This window comes from Magnolia sinica, chromosome 2 (assembly GCF_029962835.1).
Source record: "Magnolia sinica isolate HGM2019 chromosome 2, MsV1, whole genome shotgun sequence".
Classification (NCBI taxonomy): domain Eukaryota; kingdom Viridiplantae; phylum Streptophyta; class Magnoliopsida; order Magnoliales; family Magnoliaceae; genus Magnolia; species Magnolia sinica.
Window position 1 is genome coordinate 49,242,610 of NC_080574.1, and position 16,877 is coordinate 49,259,486.

The 16,877-nt window shown below is 37.8% G+C and overlaps 1 protein-coding gene across 1 annotated transcript; it reads right to left on the minus strand.

Moving 5' to 3' along the window:
• Positions 1-1,027: 1,027 nt before the first annotated feature.
• Positions 1,028-3,931, minus strand: LOC131225321 (uncharacterized). The gene is made up of 5 exons (XM_058220842.1): positions 2,563-3,931; positions 2,035-2,450; positions 1,530-1,601; positions 1,203-1,415; positions 1,028-1,102 (listed from the first exon to the last, which is right to left on the minus strand). Exons 1-5 carry the CDS (start codon positions 2,627-2,629, stop codon positions 1,028-1,030), a joined length of 843 nt encoding a protein of 280 aa, XP_058076825.1. The 5' UTR covers positions 2,630-3,931.
• Between the last annotated feature and the right edge of the window lie 12,946 nt (positions 3,932-16,877).

Below are 16,877 nucleotides of genomic sequence, written 5' to 3' on the forward strand. Positions count from 1 at the left end.
TAGTCTATTCCATTGTCATTTGTCATTGGCATTGAAATAATGGCCCTAACTTTCAATAGAAAGGAGAAGATGGAGGATACCGTACCCATACTACCTAAACTACCATTTGTCAGGACCACCCTGTTTTGATTTTTGTTTTCACTTTTGGGTTTTTCCTCGCAAAGCCAGCTCCTTTAGCAGCCCAATTGCATCTTATTTGTCTATTTTCGAGCCATGTACCTGACAGGAGCATAGTAAAACCAAAGAAAAATACCATGTACAAGCATTCTGACAAACCCAAAATTTGCAAACCCCAGATGCCTTACCAGTCAAGTCATTGATAGCATTCTCAGCATCTTGCAAAACAATAACAAATAAATAGATAATCAGGTTTCAATGAATAATGAACCATGAAGATTGACATAGAATAAATAGATAATCAGAAAATTAAGGAAAAGTACACAACTCACCTTGATGCCCATTCCCCCTCCTCCTTTACCCGAGCTTGGGATTGGCAATGCAAGGAGTTGCATTGGCGGAGTTAAAAAGGGGCTTAGGCTCCATTTGGTTTGTGACGACCAAATGGAGTCTAATATATTTAAATATAGAGTATAAAATTCATTCAAAATTATAAAAACCAAACCAAACAACATATAGAGTAACCAAAAAAAACAAGTGAAACATCAATATAAAGTAACTAAAAATCAAACCAAGTTCTGAGTTCATCAATATAAAGTAACTAAAGTACCAAATTAGTTCAAAATTAACCAAAAAAAAAACAAGCGAAACATCATGTCAAGTAACTAAAAAAAGCATCCACACCAAGTTTAATTATAGAGTACCAAATTTGTTCAAATTATCGAAATCTCAAAGATTCCTTCCCCCATTGCACAAGTGATCTCGGACCAGCCTCTCCAAGTGTAGATGCGAACCCATCTTCTTTCCACAAACGAGTGTCAGGATGTATAATCTCAGTCAGGGTAACAACAAAAGCTCCCTCCTCCAATGGTTCGCAATGGACAACTGCATTTAGATTAACTTCGTGTACTTAACCCCGAGCAACTACATCACGATTTCCCCAACTAAGCAAGTCGCATCTCCTACCGATATATATAACATCAGGCTACATGTACACATATAAAATGGCATTAGTATTGTTATCGTTTATAAAATAATTGTAATTTCAATACTGTAGCAAATTTACACTTGCATACCGACGATACCTGAGCAGATTTAGCAATTGTTGGTGATAAGAGGTTTTGAGTAGATTGTGCGTGTTGCTGCAACTGCATCCAGGCCTCCATCTTGGCCAACAATTTCTTTATATCAAATATCTCCTGCACTAGGCCATCTTTTTCTTTTATCAAATTCTCTACCTTTGAACGGGCAGGGGCTGACATCTTCAGTCCTATCGTAGTTATTGAGCAACCTAGACCCTGCATTCGCCCTCTACTATCAGAACCAACCAATTGTAAAACATTACAAATCAAGTTATTAGAAAATTCATAATTACCATGAATCTCACTATAATTTTTAAATTTTATTATTACCTGTGTAAGGGCATCATCAACGTCGGTAATCTTAAAAGAAGGATTGCTAGAATAAAGCTCATCTAATTTTTCCTGCGACAAAATGCAAATGAATGTAAAATAATTCAAAGTTATACATTGGCATCTCATAAAGGTACTAGTTAGTGGTAGAAGGGGATGTACTTACAACAAGGTCAGGATACTGGACAACTTTGTCCTTGCTTGTATGGGCTCTTAAGTAAACATCACATCTACCTATCTTGGCATCAGAGGTAAGATTCCTCTCCTTCACCTTTGGCACATTACATATTAATGGAGTTAGATGAGTGATAATTCAAAAGTAAATTCAATATTAAACTATAATACCTATATTTATAAATAAATAATACATACCATCTGATGGCGAAGAACAGCCATGCTGTTCCTCCCAAGACGCACAGGCCCTTTTAGCTTGGACCGATTGATTTTATTCCTTTCACTTGCTCTCTTGAATTCCTCAGTGCCATGTTGATTCTCGAAGACTAACCAATCCTCTATAGGGATGCTTGGGGGGGGCAGGACTATCTCTTACAACTGCAGGATCTTTGTCTTTAATATATTTTGCAGTCAACCTTTTCTTGTAATTCTGCCATGTTTCCTTGATGCGTTTTGTTACGTTTGTAAGACTCGCATCCCCACTTTGACCCTCAAACTCATAAGCCCGTGACAATGACTCTATGATCATTTGAATGTGTGCATGAGGCACCTGGCGAAAGTCCTGGTATATGATCGGGATATGAGTACGGGTGAGGATACCGATATGCGATGCAAATTTCTTTTGTTCAAGACAATCCTCATTCGGTTGCCCGAATTCATTCGTCTTTAGGACTTTTTTCCTATCAGGTTGCTCATGTAAAAAAGCACACCTAGTAGGACCTCTCTTTCTAGATGATGAAGAAGAAGCTGGCACAACAACATAAAAAGAATAACAGTTATATATACACATCGTTGATTACTGCCAATATATAAGAAAATTAAAATTTACATATGTAATTCAGGAGAACTATCATATTACCTTTGGTCTTGCTCGCATCTGTAGTCTCGGTCAAGTGCACACCCAATGCCTGTGGTTGTGAATCCATGTGCCTGTTTAAAATAAAATAAAATAAAATAAAATAAAAACACTAATGATTAATACAATAATTTGGATAACAGATAAAGTACAAACAATTCACTACATTATCCATACCTTGATTGGATTTCCTCCAATAAATATCATATTGTTATATGCTTAGTAAATATAAACAATTCAAGAGATTCTCCTTGGTTGCTTTCTTTTCTTTATTTTCTTGACTACAACACTGATGTCTTCAGGTTCATTGAATATCAACTCATCAACAATTGCTAATGAGGTGAGATTAGGTCCTGCATCGGCATCAGTTACATCCTTAAATCGTTCCGATAGATGGCATGTCTCTTCTTCGATAAAAATCTTTTTTGGAACCTCCAATACCACATGCCATTCAGGATTTTTTGGATCTCTGGAGTAGAAAACTTGCGTGGCATGCTTTGCAAGAATGAACGGCTCGTCACTCAATTTGTCTGAACTGTAAAGACTGGACAAATTTACTAATCTCAGATTCGCTTCGACATCAAAAGAAATACCATGATGCGTCACCTTCACCTAATCACACTTATATAAGACGGGCTTGTACCCTGTTCTGTACTCCAATTGGATAATTCTACGAAGGACTCCATAGTAAGGTTGATTTTCATCCACTATATTCATATCCTTAGCACTAGATCGGAAGGTGGTCATACCCTCTGTCATAACCCCACTGTTTTGGTTCGTTTTATTCTCCTCATAGTCCTTAGTGACAAAGAGAAAAACATTAATACAATACTTATTGTATTGAGTACAAAAAGCTAGAGGTCCTCTCACTATATCTTTAAATTCTTCATCGTCAGATTCTTTAAACTCTAGTTGCCTCTTCAACCAAGGTATGAATTCATCCTCGCTAGGCACCCTGTTGGTCCTCCTGTAACATCGCTGCAAGAAATCTTTGTGCTTCCTGCGCGTTATATGATACCATTGTTATATTAAAATCGCATAAAGTAAAGAAGATATATACAAATGAGCTAATTGTGCATACCCTTCCCACACATCATAGCTGGGATGACTCTTCAGTACCCATGTACGAGCCTGTTCGTATTCGATACACGCTAGGGTAACACTTTGACCTGAACTTATTGGACCAACATCGTCATCATTGTTATCGTCATCAACGACATCTTGCAACTTTTGTAGTCCTGAAATGACTCCATCAAACCGTTTTTCCAATTTTTCCAAGAAGCTTGTTTTTTATTTTCCTCTGTATTGGTTGCAATATATAATTGTCTTCTCTTGAATATATTGTTCTGCAATGCAACCCTCAGGTCGCGTCTTGTTACGGACATGGGCCTTCAATGTCTTCATGAACCTGACAAAGATAATGATACAATACAAATACATACAACCGTAGATGTTAAGCCGGATTATTCTTACTAAACTTATAGCATACCTTCACTACCAAAAAAATGACCAAAGGCTACGGACTATTCTGGTTTTTAGCTACGGCTATAAACCGTAGCTAATTTGCTACGGCTTAAAACCGTAGCTAAAATTGTAAAAACCGTAGCAAAAAGCTAACTCCGCTAGACGTACGTACAACCTTGGATATGTCATAAGGGACTCTATGAGGCCCATTAAAATGTGTGTACTCCATCTAATACATCTATCGATTTTTTAAAACTATTTTATGCAAGAACCCAAAAAAAGAAATAGATCGAAAGCTCAAATGGACCACACTGTAGGAAAGATGGAGATTAATCCATTGATCGATGGTGTGGTTCAATTAACCTTCGATTTGCCTAGGATTTGGGTTCAATTACTATAAAAAAATATTATAAAATTAATGGATGGAGTGGATATATCGATTGCATCAATATGGACCCCACACAGCCCTTGACAAGGTCGTCCGTCCAGATCCCATCAAAAGTGAGCCGTGGAGGGCCATGCAATGGCTACGGTCATATTAGATTTTAGCTATGGTTAAAAACCGTAGCAGAACCGTAGCAGGAAAAAATGCGAAAAACCGCGTTGCCTTTTTTCTTTTCCCCCTCTCACAAAACACCCATTTCCCTCCACTCAACCCTATTCCGTCTCACTTTCAACCCTTTCTCTCTCTCTCTCTCCCTCTCTCTCTCTCTCTCTCTCTCTCTCTCTCTCAATCTCCCGCGCCCCTCTTCTCTATCTCTCTCAATCTCAATCTCACGCATCCCTTCACTACAAGAAAAAGCCGTTGATCATGGAAATCACCAGCAGTCGTCCGCCCCTGCTTTTGAAACGTGGCTGCCGGTGAAAGGATGCGATTAAAACAGAAAACCTGGAGGGAATTTTTCATTTCCCTCTCTTATTGCAGGCGCACACTCCCTCTTCTCTCTCTCTCTTGTTCGGTGCACATCTCCCTACCCTCTCCCTTCCCCGATCTCTCTCTCCCATCTCGCTTGTTCCTTTGCCTTCCTCGATCTCTCTCCCTTCCTCTCCCTCCATCTCTCGATCTCCCTGATTTCCCTCCCTCCATCTCTCGATCTCCCTAATCTCCCTGATCTCCCTGAAAGCAGCCATTGATCGATCTCCCTCCAATAGCTGACGAGAATAGAAGAAATCAGAGCACACGAAGTGAAAGGTACTCTCTCTTTCTCTCTCATTTCCTCTTTTAATGGCCAGAAATTGGGCAGCAACCATGAAAGTGGCAGCCATATCTGCCGTTGTCCATGGCCTCCTACATGTTTGAAGAAATGCTTCAACTAAGAATCCCTAGAATAGATGAAACAACCCTGAAATGGTAGTTTCCTAACTGTCCCCTTTCCATTTTGGGGCCTTGAAATCAACTGCATCCATGGTAAATAACATGTAGTGAAGTTGCAAAAAGGTGGAGTTTTTTTATTTTTTATTTATTTATTTTTTTTTTATAGTTTTGGTATTATTGAATAATGCCCACATGGTCTTGAGCTTTATACAACTACAGATACCTTTCCTCATAATGCTGCTTCTCTCCCGCTGTTAGCTTTGTAGAGCAGTGTGGGAAGGAGCAGATTGGATTGAATACAAATCTGGGTTTTTTTGAGTTTTTCTTTTGGTTTGAATTGTGTTTGAGTAGTTGGTTTTTGAGTTGTTGTGGTAGGGTTCTTGTTTTTTATGGTTGTAGATTGAATATAAATCTAGGTTTTGTTGCTTTATTTTGGTTTGGGTTGTTGTTTGGGAAGTTGGTGTGGTGGGATCTTGTTTTTGATGGTTGGAGCTGAAATGGGTTGTGTTTGTTTCTTGATTTTGAGATCTAGGTATTGAAGATTTTGAGACATTGTAGTGGATTTTGCAGTGTTCTGGGGAATTTGTGTTTTGTTTGGGTGGGGAAAATGGCTCCAAGCTTGGACATTTCAGATTGGTGGGTGAAGGAAACACAAAAGGGGACCCCAGTTATCGTTACAATGGAGAACCACAACTACTCGGTTGTGGAAATCAATAGCCCAAACACTGCATTCCAGCAGGTCGATAAGGACAGGGGGAAGAAGGCCAAGTAGTTTACTTGATGTTCCTGTTTTTGATTGTTTCAGTTGGAGTGCCAAGTGAACTCCATCCTTCTATTTTGGTACTAGCTTAGAATAGATGATCCACTTGTGTAAGATCCAAGTCACTCATTAGGTGATCCCAATTTGTAGCTCCATGGTTTAAAAAATCAGACTTCTTTTGTTTTGTTTTTTTTTTTTTGTTTTTATTTATTTATTTATTTATTATTATTATTAAGGAAGCATATGTAGAGTGTAAGCACTTGCTTCTTGCATTTATATTTGACAAAGAAGATCGGACATCTCCTGTGGCAAATGAGGTATTGAGGAAGTTTATCTTTTTCAAAATTAATTAGATAGTTTCTGCCATCTTTGCTCTTGTTCAAAATTAATTTCTCTTGTGTTTATCTTGCACGTGATGTGGGTCCTTCGTTGAAGCAATATTAATTTGCTGGAGAACATAGGAGCATGGTATTTTGAGGAAAAGCAGGTCCTATTAATTTTCAGGGATGCATGTAACGCGGTATTTGCAATGCATTCTGATTTACCATCGATTGCTCGTAGGTAAGGCCCTTTGATCCTTGAGCATTACTCTTTAACCTCTCTTTATGTTGATCTTCTTTCTGTCAATTTGTGTTGATTTATGATTTGAGAAGAACCCTGTTTGGTTCTGGTTGTGGTGGTTATCTTCTTCCTCTTAATTGCTCTTGGAAGGGTTACGAGATGTGATTCTATTTGTTGGGAGTAGATATAAGGTACTGATCCTAAGGAAATGTATAGTTTTTGGAGGATTTGAATTCCATGAATTTTGTATTGATGGTGTGGTGATCCAGTTTATTAAATCATTTGGAAAAAATAAACCATTTTGTTGGTCTACTAAGCCATGCTGTGGATGGAAACGTCATGAAGATTATCTCATTTTGGAAGATAACCAACCCTCTAATTTTGTATTGATGATGTTCAGAAGAGAAATTCTAAGTGAGAAGGTAGACATCTGGGTAAGTCAATCATCACCCCATATTTTATAAGAGACTAAGATCAGTCTATCATTTTTTGAACAATGCATGTTAATGGTGTATTTTAATTTGACATTATCTACTTAGTATAACACATTCCTTTTCTACATGGCTAGTAGATTTAGCATATGCTGCAATTGCCTGATTGTATACTTTACCAGAAAATATAACACTAAGAATTACATGGAAAATCACAATAGAGGAGATCAATTGCTTTAACTTGCATTTTTCTGTTGTCTTCCGTTTCCTTCTTCCACTTTCATCACTAACATCTTTCTCATTCATGACTTCTTGCATATGATTAAAATAGGGAAAAAAATTACTGTGTTGCATGATTAGAAATTGGAAAAATATGAATTTTTTTGTGAATAACATGGCTAAGGTTCGTAACATCTGCTACCAAGTAATAAAAATTGATTGCATTGAATTAAAGAAAAATAGAATAAACTGGATTTCTCTCGAAAATCCCTCATTTGAAGCTAGGTATAAAAAAATGGTTATGTAAAAGTAACAGTGGGACCTCATTACACAATAACAGGGCTGTAATGCCTAATCTGAAAATAAAAAAGGCTTGTAATGAGCCTATAATGGTTGTAACAGGTTTGTAATGGACTGATAATGGGGGCAATATTTTTTTTTCTTAAATTTTTTTTTTTACTATTATGGCCCCTATTGTATTGTCCATATGGCCAGCCATTATGGCAGCTGTTACTGTTAACGTTACCGTTACTGAATACTTTTATTTGAATCCTCACCCAAGTGCACGAATCAAGGTCTTGTAGGGTTGTGACCATTTAGTAAATGGTACCAAAATGCATGCTAGATCCTAAATGATACATTATCTACCTTGGGTAGGATATGAGACCTTTTAGAACTGTTGTTGGCAATGTACCTCCTCCATATTTTGCGTGTAATTTACCTTAGAAGGAAGTCTACTTATTTTCTTATCATAGTGCATCTGAGATCCTTGAAACTATCCTAGATTAGTGCATCTGTAATTCTGCGACGAATTTCATGGTAAAAAGAAATCTTAGATTCAGGATAATTGCCTAATAGCCATCATATCTAAGAAATGAGTGGAGTTGTAGTCTTTAGTGTCATAGTTTCATGAATTACCATAATATAGATTGTAGGATGTTTTTCATTAATTTGTTCTTAGATTATCTATACATTCAAGCCTATTTAAACAAGTTCTAGTTGGACAGATGTGTTCAAAAAGTTCTATCTGAACAAAACCAAAACTTTTGAGGTTAACCAAACAGGCTAGTTTGTATAGTAAATTGTGGCCCCCCAAGGATTGAAATGTCCTAATATTTAGGCTAGAGGATCTAAACAGTGTATCTCATTTGATCAAAAGCTCAAATATTTCACAGGTGTGCCATCCTGATGTGTGCTCGAATAGGTAGGGCTCCACCCAACACCAGGCTTGAAATCTAGGGCTGCTACCTATGGTGAATTGCCCAATCCAATCATCAAGTGGGCCACCATTATATGCAATGAGTGGTTAATTTAAGGGCACTAGCAACTCCCATTCAATGCGTTGGAATTAGGGTCATGTTTTAACGATCCAAACCTGATGGTCGGAATGCTAATGGGATTCTCATTGCTACTGGAAGACGCTTGGATCTATTCGCATGTGAGGAAGAGAAAATTCTTAATGATGTTGAACCAATTTCGCTGTCGACAAAACGAACTCTGCATAATTCCAGCTACAATGACGGTGATCGGCTATTAGATGAAGATCAGTCCTGGGTACTCAATAATGTTTTTCAGCACCATCCTGACAAAGCGACAAAAATGGGTGAAAAGATTGACTATGTCACAGTTGGTAAGCATGACAAATACCAAGGTACCAGGTGCTTTTTTGTTGTCTCCACAAATAGTTTTAGAGCGGATTTCTCTTACCTCAAATGCCTGAAGAACTATGTCAAGGAGAAGTACCCTGATGGTGTTGAAGCCTTCAACCAAAAGTATTTCCAAAAGCGCCGCTTAAAGGGCATGAACCAGCAGCAAACGGGCATGAACCAGCAGCAAACACAGTAGCTGTAGATCCAACCCCCTTAGGAAGATAGAACAATGAGTTTGTGTAGTGGGTTTTTTACTACGCATTGGTCATATGTATATATTTTCTGCCATATGCCCTTCCCCAAATGTGGTATTGAACAAGCACAGTGGAAAGCGAGCTACTTGGGAGTATCCATTTGTTGTGGCTGGTGTAAATATCACATTCATGATCATGCAAATGCTAGATTTGAACTCCCGTAAGAGTCATCTCTCTCTCTCTCTCTCTCTCTCTCTCTCTCTCTCTCTCTCCCCTTCCCTCCCTCCCTTCCTCTGTGTGTGTGTGTGTTCTTTGTGACACACACTAACAGGTCCCAAGCCTAGGTAAATTTGGACGGTTGGTGTCAAATGGGCAGCTCAGCATTCTTAAGAAGCTGACCCGAAATAGCTGAGACAGCTATGATGATGACACACAAATACATATACATGGAATGAGTGTTTTTCCTTTTTCTTTTTTCTTTTATGTAATTATTGCCATGGATATTAGTAATATTCTCAAGGCATTGGTATCATCATATCATGATCCTGGTATGAGCACTGCATGAATAATGTTGTGTTCAGTTCATTGCTATCTGAATCTGGGTTCTGTTTTTCATGAAACCAAAAATGGCAAAAAACAAAAAAGAAAAGAAAAGAAAAGGACTTGGCACCAATCTCTGCATCAGTGTTTGTAAACGAATCTGTCATAGCCTATAAACTTGAAATTCTATGGAATGTGTAGCTACCTAATTGAGAACTTGTCACTAATGATGGCTTATATATATTTGTAGCAAAACGAATCTGTCACTAATGATGGCTTTCAGGTTAGACAGAAGTGTCTATGGCCCTCAGACCTAAGAATATGTTTTTATACGTGGGGCAGGCCCGTGAGATTTATTTATTTTTTGCTAGTTACGTTGTTTGTCGAAGATCCTGAAATTTGATATGGTTACAGGAATTTGCAGCCCCAAACAAATCACTGTTCCAAAATTGAAAGCCTATGAAGGTAAATTGTGTACACAACTATTTACTGGTTAGCTTTGTAGCCCTGCTAGGTCTAAAAATGAAAGTATTGGCTATGTGTTGTAGGTACGATCTGCTACACTCGACACATGGCTTCCAGAACAGGTTGCATTTATTCAAAGTAAGCATGCAGAACACTTCTCAGCCTTCTTTATGAGCTTTTTAATTGCCACAAATCTGCCTACCAATGAGGACAGCTTCTTAACGTTCTTTTTATTGATTTTAATATTGGTCTTACTCTTTTGGTTGTATGCAGCAATGGGAAATGAGAAGTCATAGATCAGATTACTTTCTTGAATTTCTCTATTTTGAAGTTTTGTAGCTAAAAATCTTTGTTTTTTCCAACCGAACTATAGGAGATTCAGGCAAAAAGAGCTCTTTAGAACTCTGTATTTCCAGCTGTAAGCAGAGTTTGGAATTTTATTATGTGGAAAATAGGATTATTTTTTTTTGAGACTTACAATTCCTTTTCCCTTTTGAAACAGGCACTGGCAATGAAGAGGTGGAGTACAAGCCTCTCTCCGGTGGTCTAAGAAATGGTACTGAAAAAGAGACTAGGACATCTGGAGATGCAGAGGTGAGTTTATGTTGTTAGTTGTATTCCCATCTATCTAAGCTGTTGGAGTAATTTCTTGTAACCATCCCAAGTCCCAGTCCTTAAGAATGTTTACTGGAATGACCTCATCCTTTTTGTCTCTGTCTGGATTGCATTCCTTGCACTACAGATTGCCAAAGTGAGAGCTCTACTATGCCTCATTTTCATGTTCAAGTGCGGTAGATTTTCCTGTATTGTGTTTGTTAGAACATGAGCAAACCGATCAGTAGCTTGACCTGTTTGATGCAGCATTACACGACAACCTGTTCGATAGCATACTGGGTTTTGAACTTATTGCAGGTACGATCTTGCTCTAATCCTTGGTTTACACACATTTTGAACTTACTGAGATGTGGTTACAAAATTTAAGTACAGTAGTTATTTGATTTAAAAGAATTACACTGTTTACATTTGGGACAACAGATAGGAATGTTATTTCTTTACAGTTAGTTTACAAGAATATGTTATAGTCTGTTTTCCATAATTTTTTAGTACTTGGGCCCCATTCAACTCAACCTGCATATTTTCTGACCGAGCAACTCAAAGAGTTTTTAAGATTACTTCGATAAGAGATGAATGCTCCTGAGAAGCCTGGTTTTTAATGTGTTGGAGTATCAAATGTCTGTCTATTGATATCTCTCAGATCCTAGTTGTTGTTGGGGTGTCTCTACGTGAGGTAGTTAGCTTATACAAAGGTAGAAGAGTAATCGCAAATTTTGTGGACCTATAAGTAACTTGAAAAAAAAAACAAAAAAAAAAAAATCAGGTCTAACATTGTGGACCTATGACTAACTTGAATTTTAAATGGGTAAAAAGAAAAAAGAAAAAAGAAAAAAGAACCATGATCCATTTAAAATCGGATCGGTAGTGACCCTGATCCACTTTGGACTGCTTGACTGTAAGCAAATTTTGTGACCTTATGATAAAGTTGGATGGCAATTAGCCATCATAGTAGCCCTGTGAATGTTTCAAGGTGGGTGTCATTATCCCTACTACTTCCTGTGGTGTTGTCTACTTGAGCTTTGGAATTGCCTCATTTTCTGTTTCATGTCTAAAATGAGCTCATAAATTAATAGACGGCTCTCCATTCTCATTTTTCTCATGCCTGCATTAAGAGTAATAATAGCACACTAAGAGAATGCCGCCTCTCCATTCTCATTTTTCTCAACCCTGCAACCCAAAAGAAATTAGCAACTGCAACTCAGCAACATATCAGTTGCTTGGATGTGCCAATCAATGAGAAAAAGAAAACACAAAAGAAGTTCTGAGTACTTCCTGACAGCTACTTCTTGAAACAGTTCACAATAGAAAGCTAAGGTGCATACAGCTAATTAGTTTAGAGGATATTCCACAGTGGGATGTGAGAGTTCTCAAAACTGCAACTAAGAGAACTGAAATTCACCATAATCCATGGGCTGCAATCTATGTTAAGCATATCTTCATGTCTCTGATGCCCCACTGAGCTTGTACACGTTGGTGTTCATAGACAGAATAAAAGATCATAGACTTGTGAAGGAAATGTTAAGGCCCTTTTCGTTAGAGGCCTGAAAATGAGTTCATCCCATTTTAGTTAACAGTAATTATGTATTACAGGTCCTGATCTGTAATACATAATCACTGTTAATAAAGCAATTATAAAGCAATTATATTGCTCTGATCCTTGGAACGACAAGCCACAGGTCAACTGTATGTGTTCATGCAGTCCACAAACCAATTGGCACGTAAACACGACAAATGTTTAACCAGCTTTTATAGCTTAAGACACAAAGGAAAATACTAAGATAGACTAAACCACAATCCTTTCAACACAAATGGGACCGATCACAAAGATAACCAAGGGACCCATGAAATCATTTGGATGCATGCCCATTGGGACACATGCGGTCCACCAAATTGACTAGACAGTCCATTGGTGGGATCATGGCACACTTTGTACTGCACTAAGACTACAACAAATGTCATCATCTCAAACCACTTGACTGGCATTTTGCAAATGAAGATCCTTTATATTGCGAACATGATTTCTTCTTGCTAATTGAGAAACCCTATGGAGTTATAAAGATATAAACTCTCTAACAGATTCATGGAGTGATTAGACAGATAACCTAAAGGTTTCACCCATTCTAAGGACAACGCATATCATGTCATTGCAGGTAAGGTCCGTCCTGAGATGATGAAAATACTTGTAGATCAGGACCCTCTCAAACAATGTTTCAGAAACCATGGCAGAATGGATGACTTAACCTAGTACACAGTACCAAATGTCTAGCCCCAAAAAAGAACCATGATCCATTTAAAAACTTAAATAGGACACAAAAGTTTTTGATCAAGCTGATATTTGTTTTTTCCATTCTTTCATGTCTATGTTAACTTGTGAACAGGTTGGATTTCAAATAAAAATCATGGTGAGCCTTAGGAACGTTTCAACGGTAGGCATCAATCTCACCATTGTTTTTTTGTGGTGGGGTCAACTACATAGTTGGATCTGCCTCATTCTTTAACTCATGCTCTAAAATTAAATCTCCAAATAGATGGACAATGTAGATAAAGCACATACATCATAGTGGGCCCACATACATCATAGTGGGCCTATGGAGCTTGATGACGTCACTTCGGTAGTGACTCTCGCTATTCAACCTATCAGTAGCTAATCTGCATCCAAGTAAGATGTAGATTGGTTGGTATACCTCACACCAGCTTGGGTCCCATCATGAGGTATGTGTTATATCCAAACCATCCATCCATTTGGCGAGCTCATATTAAAGCTTGAGACGAAAAATAAGCTGCAAAAAGCAGCGGGGGATTGAACGTCTACCATTGAAACCCTTTTTGGGGTCATAGAAGTTTTGGATCAATATGATTTTTTTTTCATCTTCATACAGGTATTTATGACCTTATGAACATATTGGATGGAAAATAAACTTAAATAGGCCACAGAAGTTTTGGATCAATATGTTTTCACTTCATCCAATTGGGAATGACCTTATGTTTACACCTTCAGCAATGGAGAATATGTGAAATTTGGGTTAGGTGAATTAGAGCAATGGTGCGTGCAAGACAGATATATATTCTAATACTCCACGCCATGGAGCCCTGCTCATCCTTATGCAGGTTCATTTGGTAGAGCAGGTTTGCAAGTTCTGAGCTTTCCATCAGGTGGGATGCACTGTTTAGATCTTTTGGCCTAGAAATTAGGCCACTTCATACCTCAGGTGGGAAACAGCATACAATACAAATGCACGGTTGGAAAATTTGTTTCAACAGAATAGCCTGAAACTTTTAGGCCAGAAGATTGAAACAATGTAGTCCCTGATAGGGGTTGGGTCATGAACTTTCTTCATTGAAGTCAATCATGTGATCCTATTGAATGCAGATGGAGAAAGACACTTCACCCTTCTAGGAAAAGGGTAGGGAGATGGACTATGGATGAAGACTAGCACTTGAAAATAGCTGTGATGCTTTTCGGGCAGAAAAACTGGATGAAAATTGCTCAGTTTGTCCCTGGCCGAACTCAAGTTCAATGTAGAGAGAGGTATTTCAAAATAATTTCCAAAAAATTTAACCTGACTAATTGCTTAAAACCATTAGTTACTATTCTGCCCCTATCTTTGATATACAGATTCTCTCTTTCTTATTGGTAGTAGCTGAGCATTTTAAAGTACTATTCTAATACCACAAATAGTCGAAAGGGAGGCACATGCATAAAAAACAAGGGTTGTAGGATTCATTCATATATCAATATTATATATATATATATATATATATATATATAAATATAAAAGAACGAACCATTGATTTGACTAAATTGCAGAGTCTTGACTGTGGTGACAGGTGGGTCAACACTCTGGATCCATCTTTAAATATGGAACCATAGACTGAAGAAGAGGACCCTAAACTGAAAGCAGCAATCACTGAACATGAACATTGCTGGTCCAAGACACACCACTTCTTTTTTCTCTTTTTGGGTTATGATGTATCAGCAATTTGGCCGGTCTGGATTGCAGGACAATCATCCCATGTGTATGATTGAATAGGAGTGGCAATGGCTGTGGCCCAGTCGTGTATGGATAGGGCTTGGTCCCCTTGGTTATTATTATTATTTTTCTGTAATTTTGCTCTGCAGATTCTTGAACTGCCAAGTCGTCCTTACTTTCTTGGTGTCTAGTTTCATCCTGAATTCAAGTCGAGGAAAATCTTCCGCACTTTTCTTAGGTATCGTCTCTATTGGCTAGTAATTCTTGTAGTAAGTAAATGACAAAAAATTTGTTGTTTCTTCAATTTAAGCATGTATTAGTTGAAGTGCATGCCTCCATGCAGAGTGAGATGATGTCAGAATCGCTTGACAGTGTCTTAGATGATGATGAGGCTGAAGAGGAAACTGAGGAACTGACAAACCAGGTAAACTTCGCCTTTATTTAATAATGGAATCTGCTCTATGGAGCTAACCCAAAAAGAAGCTGTTCTGTCAAGAGATATATCCATCTCCTGTAGGTATTTGCTGCTTCCTTTTCAACTGAATTGAACTATAGTTTGTGCTGGTTTTTCTTTTACCTTTTTTTTGTTTTTGTTTTTTTAAATGCTAGGAAGTGATACATCGGCCAGTCCCAAGCCCAGGTAAGGGAGGACTGATCGCAAGTGGGCAGCTGCTGTGACTTGCATAAGTGGAGATGCTTCTCCAGATTGTAATTGTGTACTAAAACTCCATATATCTTGGGTGACAAACACCCTTTCCGAAAATGGACAGTCAAGTAAGTACTGTGTCACATGTACTGGAGAGTACCTCTTCAATATTCTGATTCATGGTAATGTCACTGTATGTGTGTGTGGGAAATGTTCCTATAAGGTCGAGCTTGACACCACGAGTCAGTGGTGAAAATAGGCCCGACTGGAACCTGTCAGCCCCTGAAATGGGCGAGTCATGACTTATTCATCGACGGAATGAGTTGGTCCGAGTCGGCCTGTCAAAGACCATGCTCGTCTTAGAGTAGAAAAATGCACTAGCAAAGATTTGAGTTTTATTGTTTTGACAAGATTATAATCCTTTGCTGGATATTCACATTTCTTTTTTTTTTCTTTCTTTTCTTTTTGGTACTAAGAGAATAAAATTGTGTTTTCAAGTTTGCCAACGACACATGTACGGCTGGGACTGTTAGGAGAAAATATTCATTGGTGATAGTTTGAAAAACCAACTTCTCTTTCGATAGTTGGAAATTAATGTATGCATGGTTGTTCGTGAGGATATATCCACTACAACACAACGAGTGCACTGTCATTATCTTTTAGCCACTTTCTATACAGCACACCATACTGAATTTTGAATTGTAATTTGTGCTACTATGGTCTTTGTTTTCAGTATGGTGTAGAAGGATGGCTAGGTTTTGAAAGCCATTGGAGTAGACCCCATCAAGGGGTTTATAGATTTTCAAGTGTTGGCTTGAGTTGCAGTCTACTTTGTAATTACCGTGACTCTATTCGTCATTTTTAAACTCAGGAATTTGGGTTCTTGATGGTTTAGCTAGAGCTTCATTCTGGATCTTATCTTTATTATGTTTATGCAGGTGGTGGAAAATGCAAAAATCTAGGCAGAAACGGTATGGATTTTTTTTTTTTTTTTTTTTAAAAAATCTGGTCTTTTTTTAATGGCCAGAGAGAGTTCTATATTACAACGGTTCTTTTAACTATATAGTTAATTTCATTTTATTGCGGACATTGTTGTAGGTGGCAGCCATGAATATGAGTGAATATATGGAGCGGCAAAGAAAGTAGTTGGCAAGATTAAAGTGGAAGGTTAGTTTTCAATGGTATAAACCGAATTTCATGATGTTTGGTGCAACCAACTGCACCCTATGCTACACTTATTTTCATTGGTACAGAAATTGTGAGTAATAGTATCTTAAATCAGACGTTAAAAAGTCCTAAGCCATCTTAGAACATCTTAGGTTGTGTTTATATTTGTATGAGTCCCGACTTTTGAGTTTTGGAACATCTAAAGTTTGAAATTCTCATTATAGGGTATTTCTCTGTGCTTTTAATGTAGTAAAATCCACCATTCCTTACTTGCATTTGTGTATTGTATGTTAATATCCCAGTACTCTCACCCGCATTTAT